This window comes from Salmo salar, chromosome ssa09 (assembly GCF_905237065.1).
Source record: "Salmo salar chromosome ssa09, Ssal_v3.1, whole genome shotgun sequence".
NCBI lineage: Eukaryota > Metazoa > Chordata > Actinopteri > Salmoniformes > Salmonidae > Salmo > Salmo salar.
The window spans coordinates 74,594,809-74,615,503 of NC_059450.1; the positions used below are offsets into that span (position 1 = coordinate 74,594,809).

Sequence of the window (20,695 nt, forward strand, 5' to 3'; positions counted from 1 at the left end):
CACCTGGTTTCAATTCCCCAATTACTTGTTCATTATTTAACCCTCTGTTCTCCCATGTTTGTTTGTGAGTCATTGTTTATTGTAAGATGGTCCGTTATTTGTGGGCTCGTTATTTTGCATTGTATTTGTAATTTTTGAGTAAAGTACGTTAATTACTCATATCTGCTGTCCTGCGCCTGACTACTCTACACCAGCTACACACAGGATTGCTTACAGAATTTCTCACCTAAGAATGGAGTCAGCAGGAGCAGACGCCCTCCCTGTGGCGATAGAGGAGTGCATCCAGCAGCCCGCGACCATGTTGCAACGTCTGGGCACCGCCATGGATTGCGTGCTGCAGACGATGGATCGTTTGGAGAGAGGATGTCTTCCAGCGCCTCCACCAGCCCCACTACAGCAGGTCCCACTGTCCACCCATCCTTCACCTGGGCCCAGCGGGATTCGGCTCGCGCTCCCGAGGGAGTATGATGGGACGGCTGCCGGATGCCAGGGGTCCTACTCCAGCTGGAACTCTACCTGGCGACCGTCCACCCGGCTCCTTCGGGACGTGAGAGCGTGTCTGCCCTTGTCTCCTGCCTCTCAAGCAAAGCCCTGGAGTGTGCCAACGCCGTAAACAGACGCCGTAAACAGACTCCAACCTCTCCACAATGGCCAAGACCAGAGAGCTGTGTAAGGACATCAGGGATAAAATTGTAGACCTGCACAAGGCTGGGATGGGCTACAGGACAATAGGCAAGCAGCTTGGTGAGAAGGCAACAACTGTTGGCGCAATTATTAGAAAATGGAAGAAGTTCAAGATGACAGTCAATCACCCTTGGTCTGGGGCTCCATGCAAGATCTCACCTCGTGGGGCATCAATGATCATGAGGAAGGTGAGGGATCAGCCCAGAACTACACAGCAGGACCTGGTCAATGACCTGAAGAGAGCTGGGACCACAGTCTCAAAGAAAACCATTAGTAACACACTACGCCGTCATGGATTAAAATCCTGCAGCGCACGCAAGGTCCCCCTGCTCAAGCCAGCGCATGTCCAGGCCCGTCTGAAGTTTGCCAATGACCATCTGGATGATCCAGAGGAGGAATGGGAGAAGGTCATGTGGTCTGATGAGACAAAAATAGAGCTTTTTGGTCTAAACTCCACTCGCCGTGTTTGGAGGAAGAAGAAGGATGAGCACCATCCCAACCGTGAAGCATTCAGGTGGAAACATCATTCTTTGGGGATGCTTTTCTGCAAAGGGGACAGGATGACTGCACCGTATTGAGGGGAGAATGGATGGGGCCATGTATCGCGAGATCTTGGCCAACAACCTCCTTCCCTCGGTAAGAGCATTGAAGATGGGTCGTGGCTGGATCTTCCAGCATGACAATGACCCGAAACACTGTGGTGGCTAATTTCCGCATTACCAAATGAGGAGTTACAAACACACCAGTCCGAGTTAAACTACATCTTTAATACTTAAGATACTTTTGCAAAAGTTCTTGACCTTCAATAATGCACTCTCTCGAATGAACCAGGAAGGTGATTACACAATGGCTACAGGGATCTTTTATAGCAACGATACACCCCCTTCAATGTACATTGACAAACCACAGATACTTAGTAACAGTTCACAAAGGTTAAGTTTTGTATGACAGATATCAATAAAACACAGCAGACAGTAACTGCTATGTCAACAGGGTTCATTACATAGACCAGTATCTGGTCCCCCTAGAACCGTCCCTCCCTGGTACTTCATAGAACAGAACCATTAGTTCATGTCCTCTGGAATGCTTTTTAGGCGTTCTTATCAAAATACATCATAAATCTCCTTTGTCAGTGCTATCTCATAGTGGCCCATCCTCAGTAAAACACCTCTTGTTCCCACTCCTGGACAGGCTCACTGAGAGTGAGCCTCTAGGCCATATATTATCACAGGATAAGTGCGAGATCTAAGAGAGGACATACAAGGATTCATTTACTGCCATAATCCTCCCCACAATAAAGAAAAGGAGGGAGTGACTTGCTCACAGACATTGTGGAGACAAGTCATTGGTTCCCCATTAATCACGCCATCCCTTCACATGGTTTAAGAATAAGTAAAGACACATTCACATATGAAGACAAATCTGGCCTCTCCCCTCTCTAGGCCCCAAGTGTCTGAGCCCCAGCTAAGGTAGACGTGCAACTGAAAAGACACCAGAGTCCAATGGACACTTTCTAATGACAAGTACCTCAAATAAGCATATTATACTAATAAAACATCTTAATTATCTATGTTACCCAACTAATTCTGATTCGTCCACGACAACACACAGCCAGGGCAACTAAGGAGTGGCTCCGTAAGAAGCATCTCAAGGTCCTGGAGTGGCCTAGCCAGTCTCCAGACCTGAACCCAATTGAAAATCCTTGGAGGGAGCTGAATGTCCGTATTGCCCAGCGACAGCCCTGAAACCTGAAGGATCTGGAGAAGGTCTGTATGGAGGAGTGGGCCAAAATCCCTGCTGCAGTGTGTGCAAACCTGGTCAAGAACTACAGGAAATGTATGATCTCTGTAATTGCAAACCAAGGTTTCTGTACCAAATATAAATTTCTGCTTTTCTGATGTATCAAATACTTATGTCATGCAATAAAATGCAAATTATTTACTTAAAAATCATACAATGTGATTTTCTGGATTTTAGTTTTAGATTCCGTCTCTCACAGTTGAAGTGTACCTATGATAAAAATTACAGATCTCTACATGCTTTGTAAGTAGGAAAACCTGCAAAATCGCCAGTGTATCAAATACTTGTTCTCCCCACTGAATATATGTTACAGTGTTTCTCTGACACCAACTCAGTCAGTTCTCAAGTACTAGTTTAACTTAATGCACTCCTCCAAGGAGGAACAACCATCCCTGGTGCAAGCAAGGTTGAGAAACACTGTTACACCACACTTGTCACTTGTTCACTCCGTGGTGGAAAAAGTACCAAATTGTCACACTTGAGTAAATGTAAAAACCTTAATAGAAAATGACTCAAATAAAAGTGAAAGTCATCCAGTAAAATACTACTTGAGTAAAAGTCAAATCATTTGGCTTTAAATATACTTAAATATACTTACGTGAAAGTAAATGTAATTGCAAAAATATACTGAAGTATCAAAAGTATAAATCATTTCTCTTCCGTATATTAAGCAAACCAGACAGCACCATTTTCTTTTCTTTCATTTTTTAAGATTGCCAGGGTCACACTCCAACACTCAGATATAATTTACAAATGAAGCATGTGTGTTTAGTGAGTCTGCCAGATCAGAGGCAGTATGGATGACCAGCGATGTTATCTTGTTAAATGTGTGAATTGGACCATTTTCCTGTCCAGGTAAGCATTCAAAATGTAATGAGTACATTTGGGGAAAAGTATGGAGTAAAAAGTATATTATTTTCTTGTTGTCAAAAATATAAATAGTAAAGTACAGATACCTCAAAACATTACACCACTGTGTTGACTGTGAGCATTCTAATTTTATATAACTAGGCAAGTCAGTTAAGAACAAATTCTTATTTACAATGACGGCCTAGGAACAGTGGGTTAACTGCCTTGTTCAGGGGCAGAACGATTCGGGGAATCAATCTAGCAACCTTTCGGTTACTGACCCAATGCTCTAACCACTAGGCTACCTGCAGCCCTGATGTGGAAATACATTTATTCCATTAAAAATCAAGTTGTGTTTTAATAGACCTTTAGTTTGTGAAATGAATTAACAACTAAGGCCACAGAAAATGTTGTGGCAGGTCAGATATGTTCCCCTGGATGCTATTGTTTAAGAAGAGATGATGCCTCTATATGCTAGCCTGGTTCCATTCTTTATATGCTCTGTAGCCACCTCTTCTGTCATTGTACTGCTATCATTGTGGGGCCAGCGACCTTTCAGTTACTGGGCCAACGCTCTGACCTCAAGGCTACCTGGTGCCAGAGAAGGCTACTTTGTTTAATGCATACATATGCATATGTTTTTTTTGTTTATGCAACATATGATGTAATGCATAATTACTGATTCCAATAATGTCTAGATGATGTCATGAATTATATATGACGCCAATAGAAAATGTGTTTGACTAGGATCGTTTTTTGTTGTTGATTGGTTAACTGTGGAATGACACTTCAATAACTGAATCTAACTCTAACTAACTTTAACTCTAAATGAGATATTTGGAATGACAAAGGACAAACACAGAGAGGTTTTTACTACACACCATAAACAGACTGGACCTTCTGTATGCCACTACAGGGCAATACCATAATGACTATCGTAAATACTGCGTCATATAAAGAGAATGTATACTGCCAGAAACACAATAGTACTGTCAGCTACATTTGTGATCTGAACATGTATTAATTTAGGTGAAAAAGCAATTGCTTGTTTGTTTTCAACATATTTTCAATAAAGTAGCCTATTCTATTTTTTTTTAAATCCAATGAAAACAAAAATTTTAGAGAGAGGAAGATAAAGAGAGGTGTACATGACCTCATTCTGGACCTCATTTCTCATTAGCTACTACTTTTTGTTTAAAGCACAACAAACAAATATGTGCAGCGTTTTCTGACCTTTCTATCGGCCCACTGAAGAAATGTTATAACACTGTATATTGGGAAGGCTTTTTAAATGGGGAACTGTAGCACATTAATTCTTTCTGTAACTTCATCATGTTTTAATTAGATGTATTTGTGTGATTTTGAATGCATAGAAATAAAAGCAAGCTGCTTTTAGAAAACATTTTGAACCTCTTTTCTCATTATCTACTACTTTTGAAACATTTTGGACATCCTTTCTCATTCACTACTACCATTGAAACATGTTTGACCTTATTTCTCATTATCTACTACTCTTTTTAACATTCAGGACCTAATTTCTCATGATCTACCACTGTTTGTTTAAAGCACAGTAAACTAAGTGAATATGTGCAAGGTTTTCTGACTTTTCTATGGGCCAGTGAAAGAAATGTTATCACACAGACTGTAGCACTTCCCTTCATAAAGAACCAATGTTGAGGTGTATGTAGTCAGTCAAACATCACAACATCACAGACCACATCTCAACATCATAGACCACATCTCATGTCACCAGTTCTGAGGTCTCCTACTTTCTAGAATGATGTCTAAAGTGATCTTGAGATGTGTAGACAACCCTGGTTTAATATGTTATATTTAACATCTTTCAGTACACCCTGTCTCTATTGTATCTTTCTAAATGTTCTAAATGGACACATTACAGATGGGCAATGAAATAAAAGCAGAACACAGCTAAACAATACAAAGCAGCTTTAGTGACAGTTTGACTAATATTCTGAGTCCATTATTTTTGTAATACAAAGTGGGGACCCCCATTGTGAGTCAATGGTTGCTGGAAATACTAAGACATAGGCCCTTGTTGTGACAGATTAATCAACATGCATGCTGTGTATGGTCTTCTAATGATGGTAGTGGGACTTGGGTAGTGGGTCTTATTGTAAGCTAAATCCTTTATACAGTATCTTACAGATATTAGAATTGTATCTCCATCTTATGACTAAAATCAGTGATAAACAATCATTCCTTCCAAAACAAGTTAGTTTATGATTTTACTTGTAAAATCATATCGGTGACAAAGTCCATAAGTGAAATTATGAAAGAGGTTCAGTTGAGAACTTTATACTTTTCACTCTATCCTCAATGGCAGAATGGTTCAAACAGTTTTCTAAAGCACATCTTATTTTTCATCCAATAAGAAACTCAATTCAACAAGGTTTGAGCCCCCACAAAGTGCTATATGAACCCAGTCCATTATAAAGTCATGTTATTGTGTCTAGCCAACAGCTGTAACCCAAAAGGAATCCGTTTCAGCTGGTCAAAAACACCAGAGAGTCACAAACCACGTTTAGGGAAACACTGCTGTTCCTCTCTTTTTCTCTTCCTATTTCTCTCACATCTCCTCTCAAATTCCTGTCTTTCTATCTCTCTCTTACTTGTTCATTTCTTTTTCAAATGATCACAATCTAAAATGGAGTGAAAGAGCCTACTAATTGTGAAGAAGAAGGTATTGTCTTCATGTCAGTGTTGGACAGCGGTGTGTGAGAGCTGACCACTGCCCTGACACAACGAATGAGGTGTTATTTTCTCAGGTGCCAACACAAAAGTAGCCTCACTTAACACTTTTTACTTCTTCTCTGATATCATCACACAGGAGACATGTAGCCAGCCTGACTGTTTAAATTAAGATGTGAAACTCTGAGTCAGAACCTATGAATACAGTTAGGTCCAAATTACACTGGTAGAAAATAGAGGACTGATAAAAAATGTAGGATTTTGTTTAAGTACAGTAGGTTAATTTGCTAAGTTGCGCACTGCGTTGTGAAGAGACATGAGGCTGTGTTTGGTCTGTTTGTGATGTTAGCAGGAGTGTCTCATGGTCATTTTATTCTTTGTTTGGGTTCCTATGTAGTTATCCTTTTGTTGCATTAAAAAAAAGCTAGGCTAAGTCATTGTTTAATGTTTAGTGTCCCCCAATCAGAGCAGATGTATTATTGGTGTATGGAAGACATATTTATGAGAAAAGCGATTCACACTTATGCCATACCAGGGAAGATCATGTTAATGTCCATTTCTTGTTTCTACTTTATTTCTCTCTATAATACATTTAGAGCATTATAATGTTATATGTTTATATTATTAGCATGTTCACTCATTATTAGCCACAGAATCAGATAATTAGATTATAAAGAATTATACCAGTTGTGTCAGAAATGTGACAACATTGTCACTCTATCCTCAGGCATCGAAACCCATTGTGATCTTGGTAGAGAGTATGGATCTCAATGTTATGAAGCTCTGGGAGGAAGTGTCTCTCTCCAGATGATGACTGATGCCATGGGATCTGAACTCATGTTAAGAAAAGACCCCACTGGTGTAATTACATAGATACTCAAAATGAAAAACCATCTAGTGATAATCTATGATTCCATTAAAGCCAGAGCATCCTTCCTAATCAACTATAGGACCCTTATGATTACTAACACACAAAGGAATGATTCTCCTGAATACCTCTTAGATATATTTGTTTAATTGGATATAGGGGCCAAAACAGTACAGTACATTCTCTCTCTCTCTCTCTCTCTCTCTCTCTCTCTCTCTCTCTCTCTCTCTCTCTCTCTCTCTCTCTCTCTCTAATATTGGCAGTTGAAGATATAAATACCACTTTTCTATATAGTTGTTAAAGTGTGTACTACAACAGGCATACTCTCTTTTATATTGCTAAAATATTAAGATTTCTGAAAGGGAAACACTATAGCTAATTGTAATTTTATATTGTCTAAATTCACAAAATATTTGTTTTTGTAAAAAATGTTATAACCAGAATAGGCTACTTTATTGAAAATAGGTTGAAAACAAACAAGCAATTCATTTTTCATTGCTTTTTATAATAATAATTGCTTTTTCACCCAAATAAATACATGTTCAGATCACAAATGCAGCTGACAGTACTATTGTGTTTCTGGCGGTATACATTCTCTTTATATGACACAGTATTTACGATAGTCATTATGGTATTTCCCTGTAGTGGCATACAGATGGTCCAGTATCTTTGTGCTGTGTAGCAAACTCCACCCTGTGTTTGTCCATTGCCATTCCAAATATTTAATGTCAAGTTAGAGTTAGACAAATGTATTAAAGTGTCAATCCACAATGATACGATAATTTGCAAAACAAAATACTGATTTAAAAAAAACACATTGTGGACTAAATATAGTTTTTAGATACTGCAAAACAGTCCAAATCAAACATGGTACAGTATTTTCTATTGGCGTCGTCTACAATTCATGACATCATCTACATGATTGGAATCAGTTATTATACATTACGTCATATGTATGCATTAAAACAAAGTAGTCTTCTCTGACACCAGGTAGCCTTGAGGTCAGAGCATTGGGCCAGTAACTGAAAGGTCGATGGCACCACAATGATAGCAGTACAATGATAGAGGTGGCTACAGAGCATATAAAGAATGGAACCAGGCTAGCATATAGAGGCATCATCCCATCTTTAACAATAGCATCCAGGGGAACATATCTGACCTGCCACAACATTTTCTGTGGCCCTCATTGTTAATTCAGTTCACAAACTAAAGGTCCAAACTAAAGGTCACTCTCACCTTAATTTTCAATGGAAAAACACTTCCCCACACGAGGCCACCATTAGGAGGCTCACATTGAACACATGACCTGTGTGTCACGTCCTGACCATAGAAGCTTTTATTTTCTATGGTAGAGTAGGAAAGGGCGTGACGGGGTTTTGTCTAGTTTACATTTTCTATGTTGTTATGTTCTAGTTTCTGTTTTTCTATGTTTTTTGGGGGGGATGATCTCCAATTAGAGGTCATCGTTGTCTCTAATTGGGGATCATATTTAAGTAGTTGTTTTTCCCACCTGGGTTTGTGGGAGATTATTTTGAGTTAGTGTATGTTGCACCTCTTCGTCACGGTTTGTTGTTTTTGTTTATTAGTTTATTGTATGTCTTGCATAGTTTCACAGTTAAATAAAAATGTGGAACGATACACACGGTGCGCTTTGGTCTCATTCATACGACGACCGTGACACTGTGTGGTGTAACATTGTTTCTCAACCTTCCTTGCACAAGTTAAACTAGCACTTGAGACCGAGTTAGTGTCAGAGAAACACTAACAGACACAGCTTTATAAAGGGCATAGTCTTTACTAAATAACTTACAGTGTAGATTGACATGGACCTACCACAGGGCTCGGTCTGTGGTGCAGAAATCCAAAGTTCTCACAGACTAAATGTAGTGTGACAATTTCTTCTGTATCACATTTCCTCTTTCAGCCCTCATGCAAATGTATTATCAAGATCTCTTGTTCACTTGTGTGTGCTGTATCTTACTTCTTTGTATCTTATTTAATGCCTTATTGTATATAAAATGTTCATGCATTTATCTTTGAAATAAAGAAGTGAGATCAAGACTGTGTTCAAACACTTCGTTTTTCATCCCTGAAGTGACACAATCTATCGCGTGTTTTGCTCAAACATCCTAGTCACACGGTGTGGCAGGTTTGGAATCTGAATTTGGGATTTGTATAGTGAATCTACAGTTTCCAACACATATCAGTGGTTGGCCATTGTGAAGACAACATGCTTTTGGTGTTTGGACTCCTGGTGATGTTAACTGGACTCTAATGGTAAGAGGCTACAGTTGGTTGTCTATGGAGGTCATGCACTGTCATCGTCATGGGTGTAGGTGGCAGGGAAGTCAGACGCAGGAGAAACCAACTTGTATTCACGGTAGTTGTTTAATAAACAAATAAACCTACTCCAAAACTAACGTACATAAAAATAACATGGGTAAAAATACCCGCCGCTCACCAATACATAATACACGACAAAAATAACAAAACAAACAATCTCGGACAAGAACATGAGAGGAAACAGAGGGTTAAATACACAACATGTAATGAATGGGATTGGAACCAGGTGTGTAGGAAAACAAGACAAAACCAATGGAAAATGAAAAATGGATCAGTGATGGCTAGAAGACCGGTGACATCGACTGCCGAGCACCGCCCAAACAAGGCGAGGCATCAACTTTGGCAGAAGTCGTGACATGCACGTTCTAACAATAAGGCAGTGTTATAAAGGGTAACTGAATAATTACAGCAGAGTTCAATCCTGTGTTATTATGAGGAGAAAAGATACAGACACAATTCAATGTAATAGGCCTATCGCAGAGCATATCATGTTTGATAGCTTTAACACTTCACAAGCAATCTTAAATTATTTACTTGTCAAATTAGATATTTTTTTACCCCTTATTTTTCCATGTAAGTTGACTGAGAACACATTCTCATTTACAGCAACGACCTGGGGAATAGTTGCAGGGGAGAGTAGGGGGGATGATTAGGTGGCCAGATTGGGAATTTAGCCAGGACACTGGGATTAGCACCCCTACTCTTTCGGTAAGGGCCATGGGATCTTTAGTGAACACAAAGAGTCAGGACACTCGTTTAGTGTCCCATCCGAAAGACAGCTCCCTACACAGGGCAATGTCCCCAATCACTGCCCTGGTGCACTGGGATATGAATATAAAAAATTAGACTAGAGGACAAGGTGTATCCTACTGACACTCTAACACCATTTCCAGCAGCATCTGGTGTCTCATCCAGGCACCAACCCTGCTTAGCTTTCGAGGCAAGCCAGCAAAGAGATGCAGGGTGATATGCTGCTTGGCAATTCATAATGTCACAAAATGAAATTTTCTTAGAGTTTCAGATGAAGAATAACAGTAATCACTATCAACAAATGTGTCATTTTTTCCCTCCTTTCCTCAGGCATGGAGGAGAAATGCTGTGATGCTAGACAGAACATGTCATGTCACGGAGCTCTGGGAGAAACTGTCTATCTTCAGCTGATGAATAATGCCACAGGGTCTGAACTCGTATTCAGAAAAGACCCCACTGGTGCAAGTATAAAGATATTCACAATGAAAAACAACACAGTGAGATTCCATGACTCCATTAAAGCAAGATCAGAGTTCTTTATCAACAACGGGACATTTAGGATATCTAACACAGAAAAGAGTGATTCTGGTGAATATCTCTTAGAAATCTATGATTCACATGGAACACGTTTGAGCACCGGAGGAGTACAACTGATAATTGGAGGTAAGGAGCTAACCACCTTTAAAAACTATAGCTCAATGACTATTTTTCTATTTAACTAGGCAAGTCAGTAGAGAACAAATTCTTATTTACAATGAAGGCCTAGTGAGTTAACTGCCTTGTTCAGTGGCAGAACGACAGATTTTTACCTTGTCAGCTCGGGGATTCGATCTAGCAACCTTTCATTTACTGTACCAACGCTCTAACCACTAGGCTACTTCCCGCCCCAAAATATATAGGGATTCTTCAAAGTTGGGACAATTCTTGTCTGCCAGGGAAACAAAAAAAATAAATAGTTATCATTCTTTGAGCCAAAAAAAGACATTTAGGGGAATTTTACAAGGACAATTATTTTTATATTATTCATTTCTATGTGGGCTCTGTGCCAGGAAATGCCCTTGTCCAGAGCAAAGGATCACAATTTCAAAAAAGTGTTTACAATTCTAAAAACGGTCAAAAATGTATAATAACTGTTATTAAAGGAGCTCATGTAGTTTCCTGCAGTTGCCCTTTCTGACTTTAAAGAATATTTCTCTCAAAACTGTGATTCCTAAAAAAAATGTGTCCAGAGTACCATGACAACGCCTTCTTCATCTCCTGATTAACTGTAGTGTAACAAGACATGGTCCTGAAAGTCCTCTACTTTTGAAAGATTTAACCCTAGGATGCATAGTAAACATGGCGCCCCAAGAATGCATATGCTGGGTCAAAATTACCTGATAATGTAATATCTGTGTTTTATTTATATGGGTCTAAAATATTATCCATTTTGTGGAACATAATTATTTTGATTGATGATTTGGACCTTTCAATAATTATTTTATTGTTTGAAATGTTTTTTTGTCGCTCTTCAACAGTTTGATAGTCATTACAATGATAACATATGAAAATTCATAACAGCAATTGAAAATATTAGCATCATTTTCTTACAATCAATCTTACAATCAAAGTTTCACATTCAACCTTTTAGTGTGAAGAACAAAATAAAACCACCTTAAGCATGTTTTATAATATTTCAAAATATTTATTGGAAAATCCAAAGTTCATCATCAATATAAACGACAACACCAACAATTGTGAATTTAGAATACATGAACACTAAAAGGAACAAAGTGTGCGTCTGTGTGATGCTTAGTCATGCTGTCTTGGTCCATGCATTTGTTACCAACAACAAGCATGTGTCTGTGCTCTTTGCAGATGGGTGTGTTGCACTGAGAACACCAGCAGCTGACTTTACTATCCTTTTCTCTTGGCCAGAGCTGGCACCTCTTCCTCTTCTGGCCATGGCTGCTCTGAATGGTGGTGACATGGCTCTCTTTCATCACCCCACATCTTTACATTGACTCAGTTCTTCTGTGGAGATGGGAGAACCTTCCAGAAAGACAACCATCTCTGCAGCACTCCAACAATCAGGCCTTTATGGTAGAGTGGCCAGCCTTAAGCCCTTCCTCAGTAAAAGCCACATGACAGCCCGCTTGGAGTTTGCCAAAAGGCACCTAAAGGACTCAGACCATGATAAAAAAAATTTTTTTAAATTAAAAAAATTGATAAACAAGATTCTCTGGTCTGATGAAACCAAGATTGAAGTCTTTGGACGGAATGCCAAGCGTCACGTCTGGAGGAAAGCTGCTCATCCACAGTTGCGTCACTGGGGATGAACCTTCCTCTACAGTTTGCTAGGAAAAGGTCCCACACATACCGGAAGGCTGCCAGGTCGTCCGTTGCTTCTCAACACTCTGGTCCACTTGTCATCAAGCCTCAGGTAGCGACGGATATCCTCATATCTTCAGACCGACATGGTGGCCTTATACATTGGATTCTGCAGTGGATCCAAAAATAGCTCCCGTGTGGAGACATCCCACCTTTTCTCCATGTCGTCGATGAGGGTTAAACCAATAAAGGCCTTTTGTTACTCTTTGTTGACCTCTCTCCACTCTGTCCCTTTTGCTGTTCACTCCAGTAAGACCCCTTTTTACTACCAGGCGCATCCACAAATCCAACTTGACCCACAACTCCAACTTCACCCATCCATAAGACTCACATCAGCCTCCGAGTTGATGAGTACCTGGAGAGACTTGGACTGGTCGCCCCACAGCTGGCATGGAGAGAGGGGCGAGTAAGGGGAGAAGAACAATTATCTTTAAGACCCACCAGTGTACTCACTCCAACAAATAGCTTGGTCTCTTGAAGGGACAGGTAGACACAAAATGACCGGCAGTACCACAATACAGACAACTCTGGGTATCAAGTCTGCGTACGTGTTTGGCAGGAGACAGCCTAGCCCTGCCGAGCTGCATCGGCTCGGTAAGAGGTGAATCGGAAGTCTTCGGAGGCTCTTATAGGAACTTGGGTAAGCTCGGATCCTCTCGGGGACGTAGACGCTGGGAACTTCCGGAGTTCCTCAGATGCAAGGTAGGATCCTTGAGTGAGTGATTGGGACTGCAATCAGACCTCTTCTCCCTCCTACGTTCCCGTAGCCGACAATCAATCCGGATGGTTAAAGCGATGAGTGAGTCGAGATCCGGTGGTAACTCCCAGGCTGCAAGCTCATCCTTTACTTCCTCCGATAATCCATGCAGGAATGTGTCGATGAGCGCTTCTGGATTCCAGGCACCCTCCACTGTTAGCGTGCGGAAATCCACAGCATAGTCTACTACACTGAGGGAGTCCTGCCGAAGCTGGAGTAACAGCCTCTTTCCCGGACACCGGAAACTCAAAACTTTTTTCACCTCCGCCACGAATTCCTCCAGACTGAAGCAAATGGTCAACTGTTGTTCCCTAACAGCCATAGCCCAGGCGAGGGCCCTCCTGGACGTCAGTGTGATGAGGTACGCTACCTTAGAGCGGTCCGAAGGAAAGGAGGAAGACTGCAGCTACATGACGAGGGAACACTGAGTGAGAAACGGCCAACAGGTGCCCGATTCTCCATCAAAGCGCTCCGGGGGAGGTAAGCGGGGTTCCCGGGAAACCGGAGTGAGGGTGCTGCTACCCGCCGGGTTACTGAGGGGCTGAATGGTTACCATCGTGGTAGGCTGCCAAGTAGGCAACCCACGGACTTGCATTTTTCCAGTCCCGCAAAAAACACAGCAAACCCTCACTTTGTCACTCAGAAACTTATTCCAGTGTCTGCCTGCCTGCCAGTTGAAAATCTTTGCCAGTGTGCCCTTCCCCCTCCTTCTGAAGCACAGTCTACTCTAACTACTGACGTTACAAGCCTCATTCAGAAATTAGGGTGAGAGATATTTAATTAGAGAAGAATGGATTCACTTTTTCAATGCTAGTTAAGGATACGATTGTTATCACGTTTCATATTGGATTTATTAACTACAATTAAGGTAAGATGTATTTTAATTTTAATTCTGGTGCTGCTCTGCACACACAAGCTTGTTAGCTAGCTAACTTAGCAAGCTCTGGTCTAGATCTCAAACTCTAGGTGGCATTATGTGTACCTTAATGGAACTGAGAGTTATAATCAAGGGCTAGCTTTAGTCCAATGTTAGTTAAGCCAACTCTCTAAGTTAAAAGATATTCAAAGTTCCTTCATAGAAGCCACTCCTCCAAAGGTATACTTCTGAGGGCCCAATTCAGATAATGCATGTCATAACAATAAGATGCCCAGCGCTTCATTCCCAGTGCTCTCATCACCAATGAAATTTCAGTCGCATCTCGCACTCTACACAACACTTGTCTGTCCAATGAATGTGCATGGCTTGCCCGCACCATAGCAAGCTGCTCTATCCATTGGTGAAGTAATTTAATGTTGAGCTAAATGTAAAAAAAATCAATTTCAGAGGGTTATAAAGGAACAGAAAGGAACAATGTAAACCGTTACTGTTTTTAGGTTCGAACCGGTTCAGAACTTAATTGTTTGGGTCGGAACAGCTGAACGGAATGAAAAAAAATAATGGTACTGTTCAGAATGAAACAATTGGAAAATAATTTACTTTCCAACCCCTGCTGGAGTGTGGACCTTGTTTATCTTTCAATCGTCCACATGGGTATATGATCGTAAAAAACAATGAGTAGAAGGGAGAGGTGAGACTTGTAGTGGCTTGTATTCATGGATGCCACGGTAAGTCAGTCTTCCCCCAAAAAATTACCAAGAAAAAAACTAATAATTACTATTTCGTCTCTCTGTGTTTCAACATTTTCCTTAAATTTGCAAGAGGCTAATAGTATCTCACCAGAGTAAGCATCCACGCAAGGGTAACAGCACCCCTCTGTCTCTGTATGTGTTGGCTATCTATCCGATGCAGTCTGGTTAAAAAGAGTGTGACATTGTTGCCGCTTGTAGCATTGAATGCAAGGGAAGCCAGCGAGTATTTGGCCACCCTTAGTAAAAAAAAAAGTATAAAATATTAGCCAGTTTGGATTTGGCTTCACTCCTATAACATCGCATCGAGAGCAGAAACCACTTGAAATGTTGCATTTTGTTGTGTTGTTGTCCTCTGTTGGCTAGCTAGCTAGTTAAAATGGTCCCTTTCCTAAATTAGCCATTCATTGAGATAGGGATTTGGACCTGTGGTTTTTCTTAATTCTCCATACTGGCCAATGATTATAACGGCAATTCTGATACAACCATAAATTGTCCCTGGCCTGAGAGGATGGAAGTTCAGTATGTAGCTAGATGTAGAAGGCTAATGTTAAGTAGATAATGTTGCCCATGCAAGCAAGCATTTTCGTAAGGTAGCCTAGGACAACAAAAAATAAAAGCGTGTACTGTATGACAAAGATAAACTGTTTCGTTAACATGAAAGAGAGGAGGATGGATGGCATTGCCATTTCTCTGCAAGTAGGGTGACTCAACATGTTTTTTCTACTTGCACACACACAAACACACACATATAGAAATCAGAACCATGGACAGCCACATCATATTTAGCTTAGGTTAATCGGACTAAATTGTGTTTGGCATCTTTTAGTTGTCACTGTGTTAGACTAAGCATAGGTGATTTGATGATGTTGAAATGGTGCTGGAAAATTGGAGGCTGCTCTTGTTTTCTTTGCGACTTGCGTTAACTCTCTGGTTTTAAATCAATAGTTGTTTAGTAGTCCGAAAATGTTGGAAACTTGCTTGACCATGCTGTATTCTTTGTGGATTTCACCAGACAGCTGTTGCTGTCCGGTTTTGTGATGAAACAAATATGTTGTTGAATTTGTTCTGCCACTGTGTCTTCTTATACAGTATATCATGGTAGCAAGGCATATGAAGTAACAGGTTATAGAGCAAACACCAATTATCGCAACACATAGATTGTAATATGGCTTTTTTTCTGGCTTGGCTTCCCCAGTGATTTTACCCACACACTGCTACTGGGGACTTGCAGCGCGTCAAGTGTCTAAAATAGAAACAAGTTAGAACAAAGTTCTATTTTAGCGTCTGGCTATGCAGACGCCCGTTGATGCGCACGAGTGGATAAAAGGGTTTGATAACATGTACTGTATGTTTGTTTTTCAGTGCTCGTGCCCTCAACACGTGGGCGGTGTGGTCAGCATGTTGGTCACACGCGATATCTCAGACAGCCCTGTTCCGATTTTTATGAAACTTGGGTGTAAAATGCGTCTTCCCATAGAGATCCAGCATTTACAAATATATACAAATTGGCCCAAGGTGGGAGCTATAGTATTGAAATGAAATTTGTGATTCACACCTAGAGAATAGGAGGTGACGTGAGAGGGATAACTGGACCCAAAATCTTCTTCTCAAGCAGGTGGCGTTTTTCTTTGGTGCATTACATGGAGTATAGGGTGTGGATTAGCTAAGAGACTGAATAATTCGTGGGAGATGACATGTTTACTGTTCCCCTCTTAATTTATATGTTATTCTGTCTCTCTTTTCCACAGGATCTGGGTTCAATGTGTTTGTTTATTTCCAACTTGCTGAAGTCTTCATTCTGCTGACAATCTGTCTGGGATCATACTGGTTCTACAAGAAGAAAACCTGTCCTCAAGAACAAGGTCAGTAACCATGCATTATACCTTTCAATTAAGGTCTAGCTTTGTTTTAATTTTTGATCATTTTATTCTGCTTAATTCTCTCTCCCTCTCTCTCTCTCTCTCCAGATGATGGTCAGTAAGCAGAGGAATATGAAGTCTCTCAGGTGGATCATGGTGGGACTCAGAGGAGGGTGTTCATGTCCTAAGAGTTGCTATGGGAATCAACCAGACTTTGAGATTACCTTATGAAATAATGACTAACGATGATATAATACTGCTTATCACTCTTTTAATCTTGAAACTCAAAGCACAGTAATGTATTTAAACCAAAAAAAAAATGCCATTCTATTCTTTTGACTTTTATTTTCTTATTTTAATTATGTTCCTTCAGACCTGCCCTTAACAACATGAATAGTGAATGATCTATGTGATGATGTTTATTTGATGGATTTTAAATCTTGAATTGTAGTGATTTAGTGCTTTTAATTTTGTTCATACTGTTAAATAAACTAATGAAAAAGTTGTTTTTGAAAATACATTTTCTTTCATATTCTAATGCTACCTTCTTAAACACAAACAAATTATTATTTTACCAATATCATACATGACATTTATTTATTAGACTGTTAGAATGTTGACATCTGAAAGACTCATCATTGGCTTGAAGGGGGTCCCTCTAGGCTTTTCTAGTGTTAAGTATATTTAAAATGTTAAAGGCGTGCATATTACAGTGTATTGATTACATGGCAGGGTTTCGTTTTTTATTGCTTGTGATATACAGGAACAGAAATGTATGAGAGTTGAAAGGCTTTTTAAATAGGGAACTGTAACAGACTTTCATTCCTTCTGTAACTTTATCAAATCAAACTTTATTTGTCACATGCGCCGAATACAACAAGTGTAGACCTAACCGTGAAATGCTTACTTTACAAGCCCTTAACCAACAGCGCAGTTCAAGAAGAGTTAAGAAAATATTTTCCAAATAAACTCAAGTAAAAAGTAACACAATAAAATAACAATAACAAGGCTATATACAGGGGGTACCGGTACATTTAGGTAGGGGTGAAGTGACTATGCATGATAATAAACAGAGAGTAGCAGCAGTGTACAAAACAAATGGAGGGGGAGGGGGGTCATTGTAAATAGTCTGGTGAACATTTGATTAATTGTTCAGCAGTCTTATGGCTTGGGGGTAGAAGCTGTTAAGGAACCTTTTGGTCCTAGACTTGGCATTCCGGTACTGCTTGCCGTGCAGTAGTAGAGAAAACAGTCTATGACTTGAGTGACTGGAGTCTCTGATGATTTTATGGGCTTTCCTCTGACACCGCCTATTATATAGGTCCTGGATGGTAGGAAGCTTGGCCCCAGGGCCGTACGATGGTGCAGCTGTAAAACTTTTTGAGGATCTGGGGACCCTTGCCAAATCTTTTCAGTCTCCTGATGGGGAAAATGTTTTGTCGTGCGTTCTTCATGACTGTCTTAGTGTGTTTGGACCATGATAGTTTGTTGGTGATGTGGACACCAAGTAACTTGAAACTCTCGACCCGCTCCACTACATTCCTGTCGATGTTAATGGGGGCCTGTTCGGCCCACCTTTTCCTGTAGTCCACGATCAGCTCCTTTGTTTTGCTCACATTGAGGAAGAGGTTGTTGTCCGGGCACCACACTGACAGTTCTCTGACCTCCTCCTTATAGGCTGTCTCATCGTTGTCGGTGATCAGGCATACCACGTCTGCAAGCATGTGTCGTCAGCAAACTAATGATGGTGTTGGAGTCGTGTTTGGCCATGCTGTCGTGGGTGAACAGGGAGTGCAGGAGGGAACTAATTAAACACCCCTGAGGGGCTCCAGTGTTGAGGATCAATGTGGCAGACTTGTTGATGCTTACCCTTACCACCTGGGGGCGGCCAGTCAGGAAGTCCAGGATCCAGTTGCAGAGGGAGGTGTTTAGTCCCAGAGTCCTTAGCTTAGTGATGGGCTTCATGGGCACTACGGTGTTGAACGCTGAGCTGTAGTCAATGAACAGTATTCTCACATAGGTGTTCCTTTTGTCCAGGTGGGAAAGGGCAGTGTGGAGTGTGATTGAGATTGCGTTATCTGTGGATCTGTTGGGGCGGTATGCAAATTGGAGTGGGGCTAGGGTATCCGGGAGGATGCTGTTGAAGTGAGCCATGACCAGCCTTTCAAAGCACTTCATGGCTACTGACGTGAGTGGTACGGGGCAGTAATCATTTAGGCAGGTTACCTTCGCTTCCTTGGGCACAGGGACTATGCTGATCTGATTGAAATTCTTGTAAGCATCTGGATTAGTGTCCCGCTCCTTGAAAGCGGCAGCTCTAGCCTTTAGCTCGATGCGGATGTTGCCTGTAATCCATGGCTTCTGGTTGGGATATGTACGTATGGTCACCGTGGGGACAACGTCGTCGATGCACTTATTGTTGAAGCTGATGACTGAGGTGGTATACTCCTCAATGCCATTGGATGAATCCCAGAACACATTCCAGTCTGTGCTAGCAAAACAGTCCTGTAGCGTAGCATCCGCGTCATCTGACCACTTCTGTGTTGAGCGAGTCACTGGTACTGTCACGTCCTGAGCATAGAAAGCTAATATTTTCTATGATAGAGTAGGTCAGGGCATGACTGGGGGTTTGTCTAGATATTATTTTCTATGTGGGTTTCTAGTTTAGTTTTTCTATGTTTGGGTGATTTGTATGATTCCGAATTAGAGGCAGCTGGTAATCGTTGTCTCTAATTGGGGATCATACTTAAGTAGCTTGTTTTTCACTTGTGGGTTATACAATATTGTTTATGTGTAGTTGCTTTGTAGTCACAGTTCGTTTATTCTTTATTTGTTTTGTATTTTTCTAAAGTTTCACTTTCTAATAAATTATGTGGAATTCTACTCACGCTGCGCCTTGGTCCGATCATTATTTCAACGAATGTGACAGGTACTTCCTGCTTTAGTTTTTTCTTGTAAGCAGGAATCAGGAGGATAGAATTATGGTCAGATTTGCCATATGGAGGGCGGGGGAAAGATTTTTATGCATCTCTGTGTGGGGAGGAAAGGTGGTCAAGAGTTGTTTTTCCTCTGGTTGCACATTTGACTTGCTGGTAAAAATGTGGTAAAACCGATTAAAGTTTGCCTGTATTAAAGTCCCTGACCACTTAGTGCCAGCATCGGTCTGTGGTGGTAAATAGTTCATGGTGAGTAATCGCTGTTCTGATATCCAGAAGCTCTTTTTGGTCATAAGAGACGGTAGCAGCAACATTATGTACAAAATAAGTAAAAAAATGTTAAAAACAACACAAACTAACAAAATAGCACAGCTGGTTAGGAGCATTTAAAACATCAGCCATCTTCTTTGGCGTCATCTTAGATCATGTTTTAATTTGATGTATTTGTGTGATTTTTAATGTACAGAAATAAAAGCAAGCAACTTTTAAAACATTAGAACCTCATTTCTCATTATCTATTACCTTTTGAACATGCTGGACCTAATTTCTCATTATCTAATACTGTTTGAAACATTCTGGACCTCATTTTTCATTATCTACTACTGTTTATGCATTTTAAACCTTATTTCTCATTTACTACTACTGTTTGAAACATTCTGGACCTCATTTTTCATTATCTACTACTGTTTGTTTAAAGCACAATAAACTAAGTGACAATGTGCAGGGTTTTCTGACTTTTCTATTTGGCCCACTGAAAGAAATGTTATCACACAGACTAGCACTTCTCTTCATGAAGAACCAATGTTGAGGTGTAGTCAGTCAAACATCACAATGTCATAGACCACATCTCACGTAACCAGTTCTGTGGTCTGATGTGATTAGTGCCTGGTAGAGAGTGATTCTTGACAAGAAACTGGAATGGAGAGAAAATATATGTACCCTTTTCAAGAAAGCACAAAGTCCTTTGCTCTTTCATTGTATTCATTCATTGACTTCTAATACATATTTATGTGGTATTGGCATTTAAAAATAAAAAAACATTAAGTTGCGAGATATGAATTAGCAATACCATTAATACATTTTCAAAGGATAGGGAACCAAATTGCATTTGAAGACTTTTCTCATGAGAAATAAACAGCAT

General features: G+C 40.5%; 1 protein-coding gene across 2 annotated transcripts in view; it reads left to right on the forward strand.

Annotated features, from left to right (window-relative positions):
* LOC106611884 (uncharacterized) overlaps positions 1–17,123 on the forward strand; it is a 30,651-nt gene extending 13,528 nt beyond the window's left edge. Inside the window, exons 8-10 of one of the 2 annotated variants that reach the window (XM_014212519.2) lie at positions 10,334–10,666; positions 16,508–16,621; positions 16,727–17,123. In XM_014212519.2, coding sequence (XP_014067994.2) covers positions 10,334–10,666; positions 16,508–16,621; positions 16,727–16,740 — 461 coding nt within the window. In that variant the 3' untranslated portion in view covers positions 16,741–17,123. The remainder of the gene's footprint in view (positions 1–10,333; positions 10,667–16,507; positions 16,622–16,726) is intronic. The other variant, XM_014212520.2, reaches the window with a different exon arrangement.
* Positions 17,124–20,695: the final 3,572 nt, after the last annotated feature.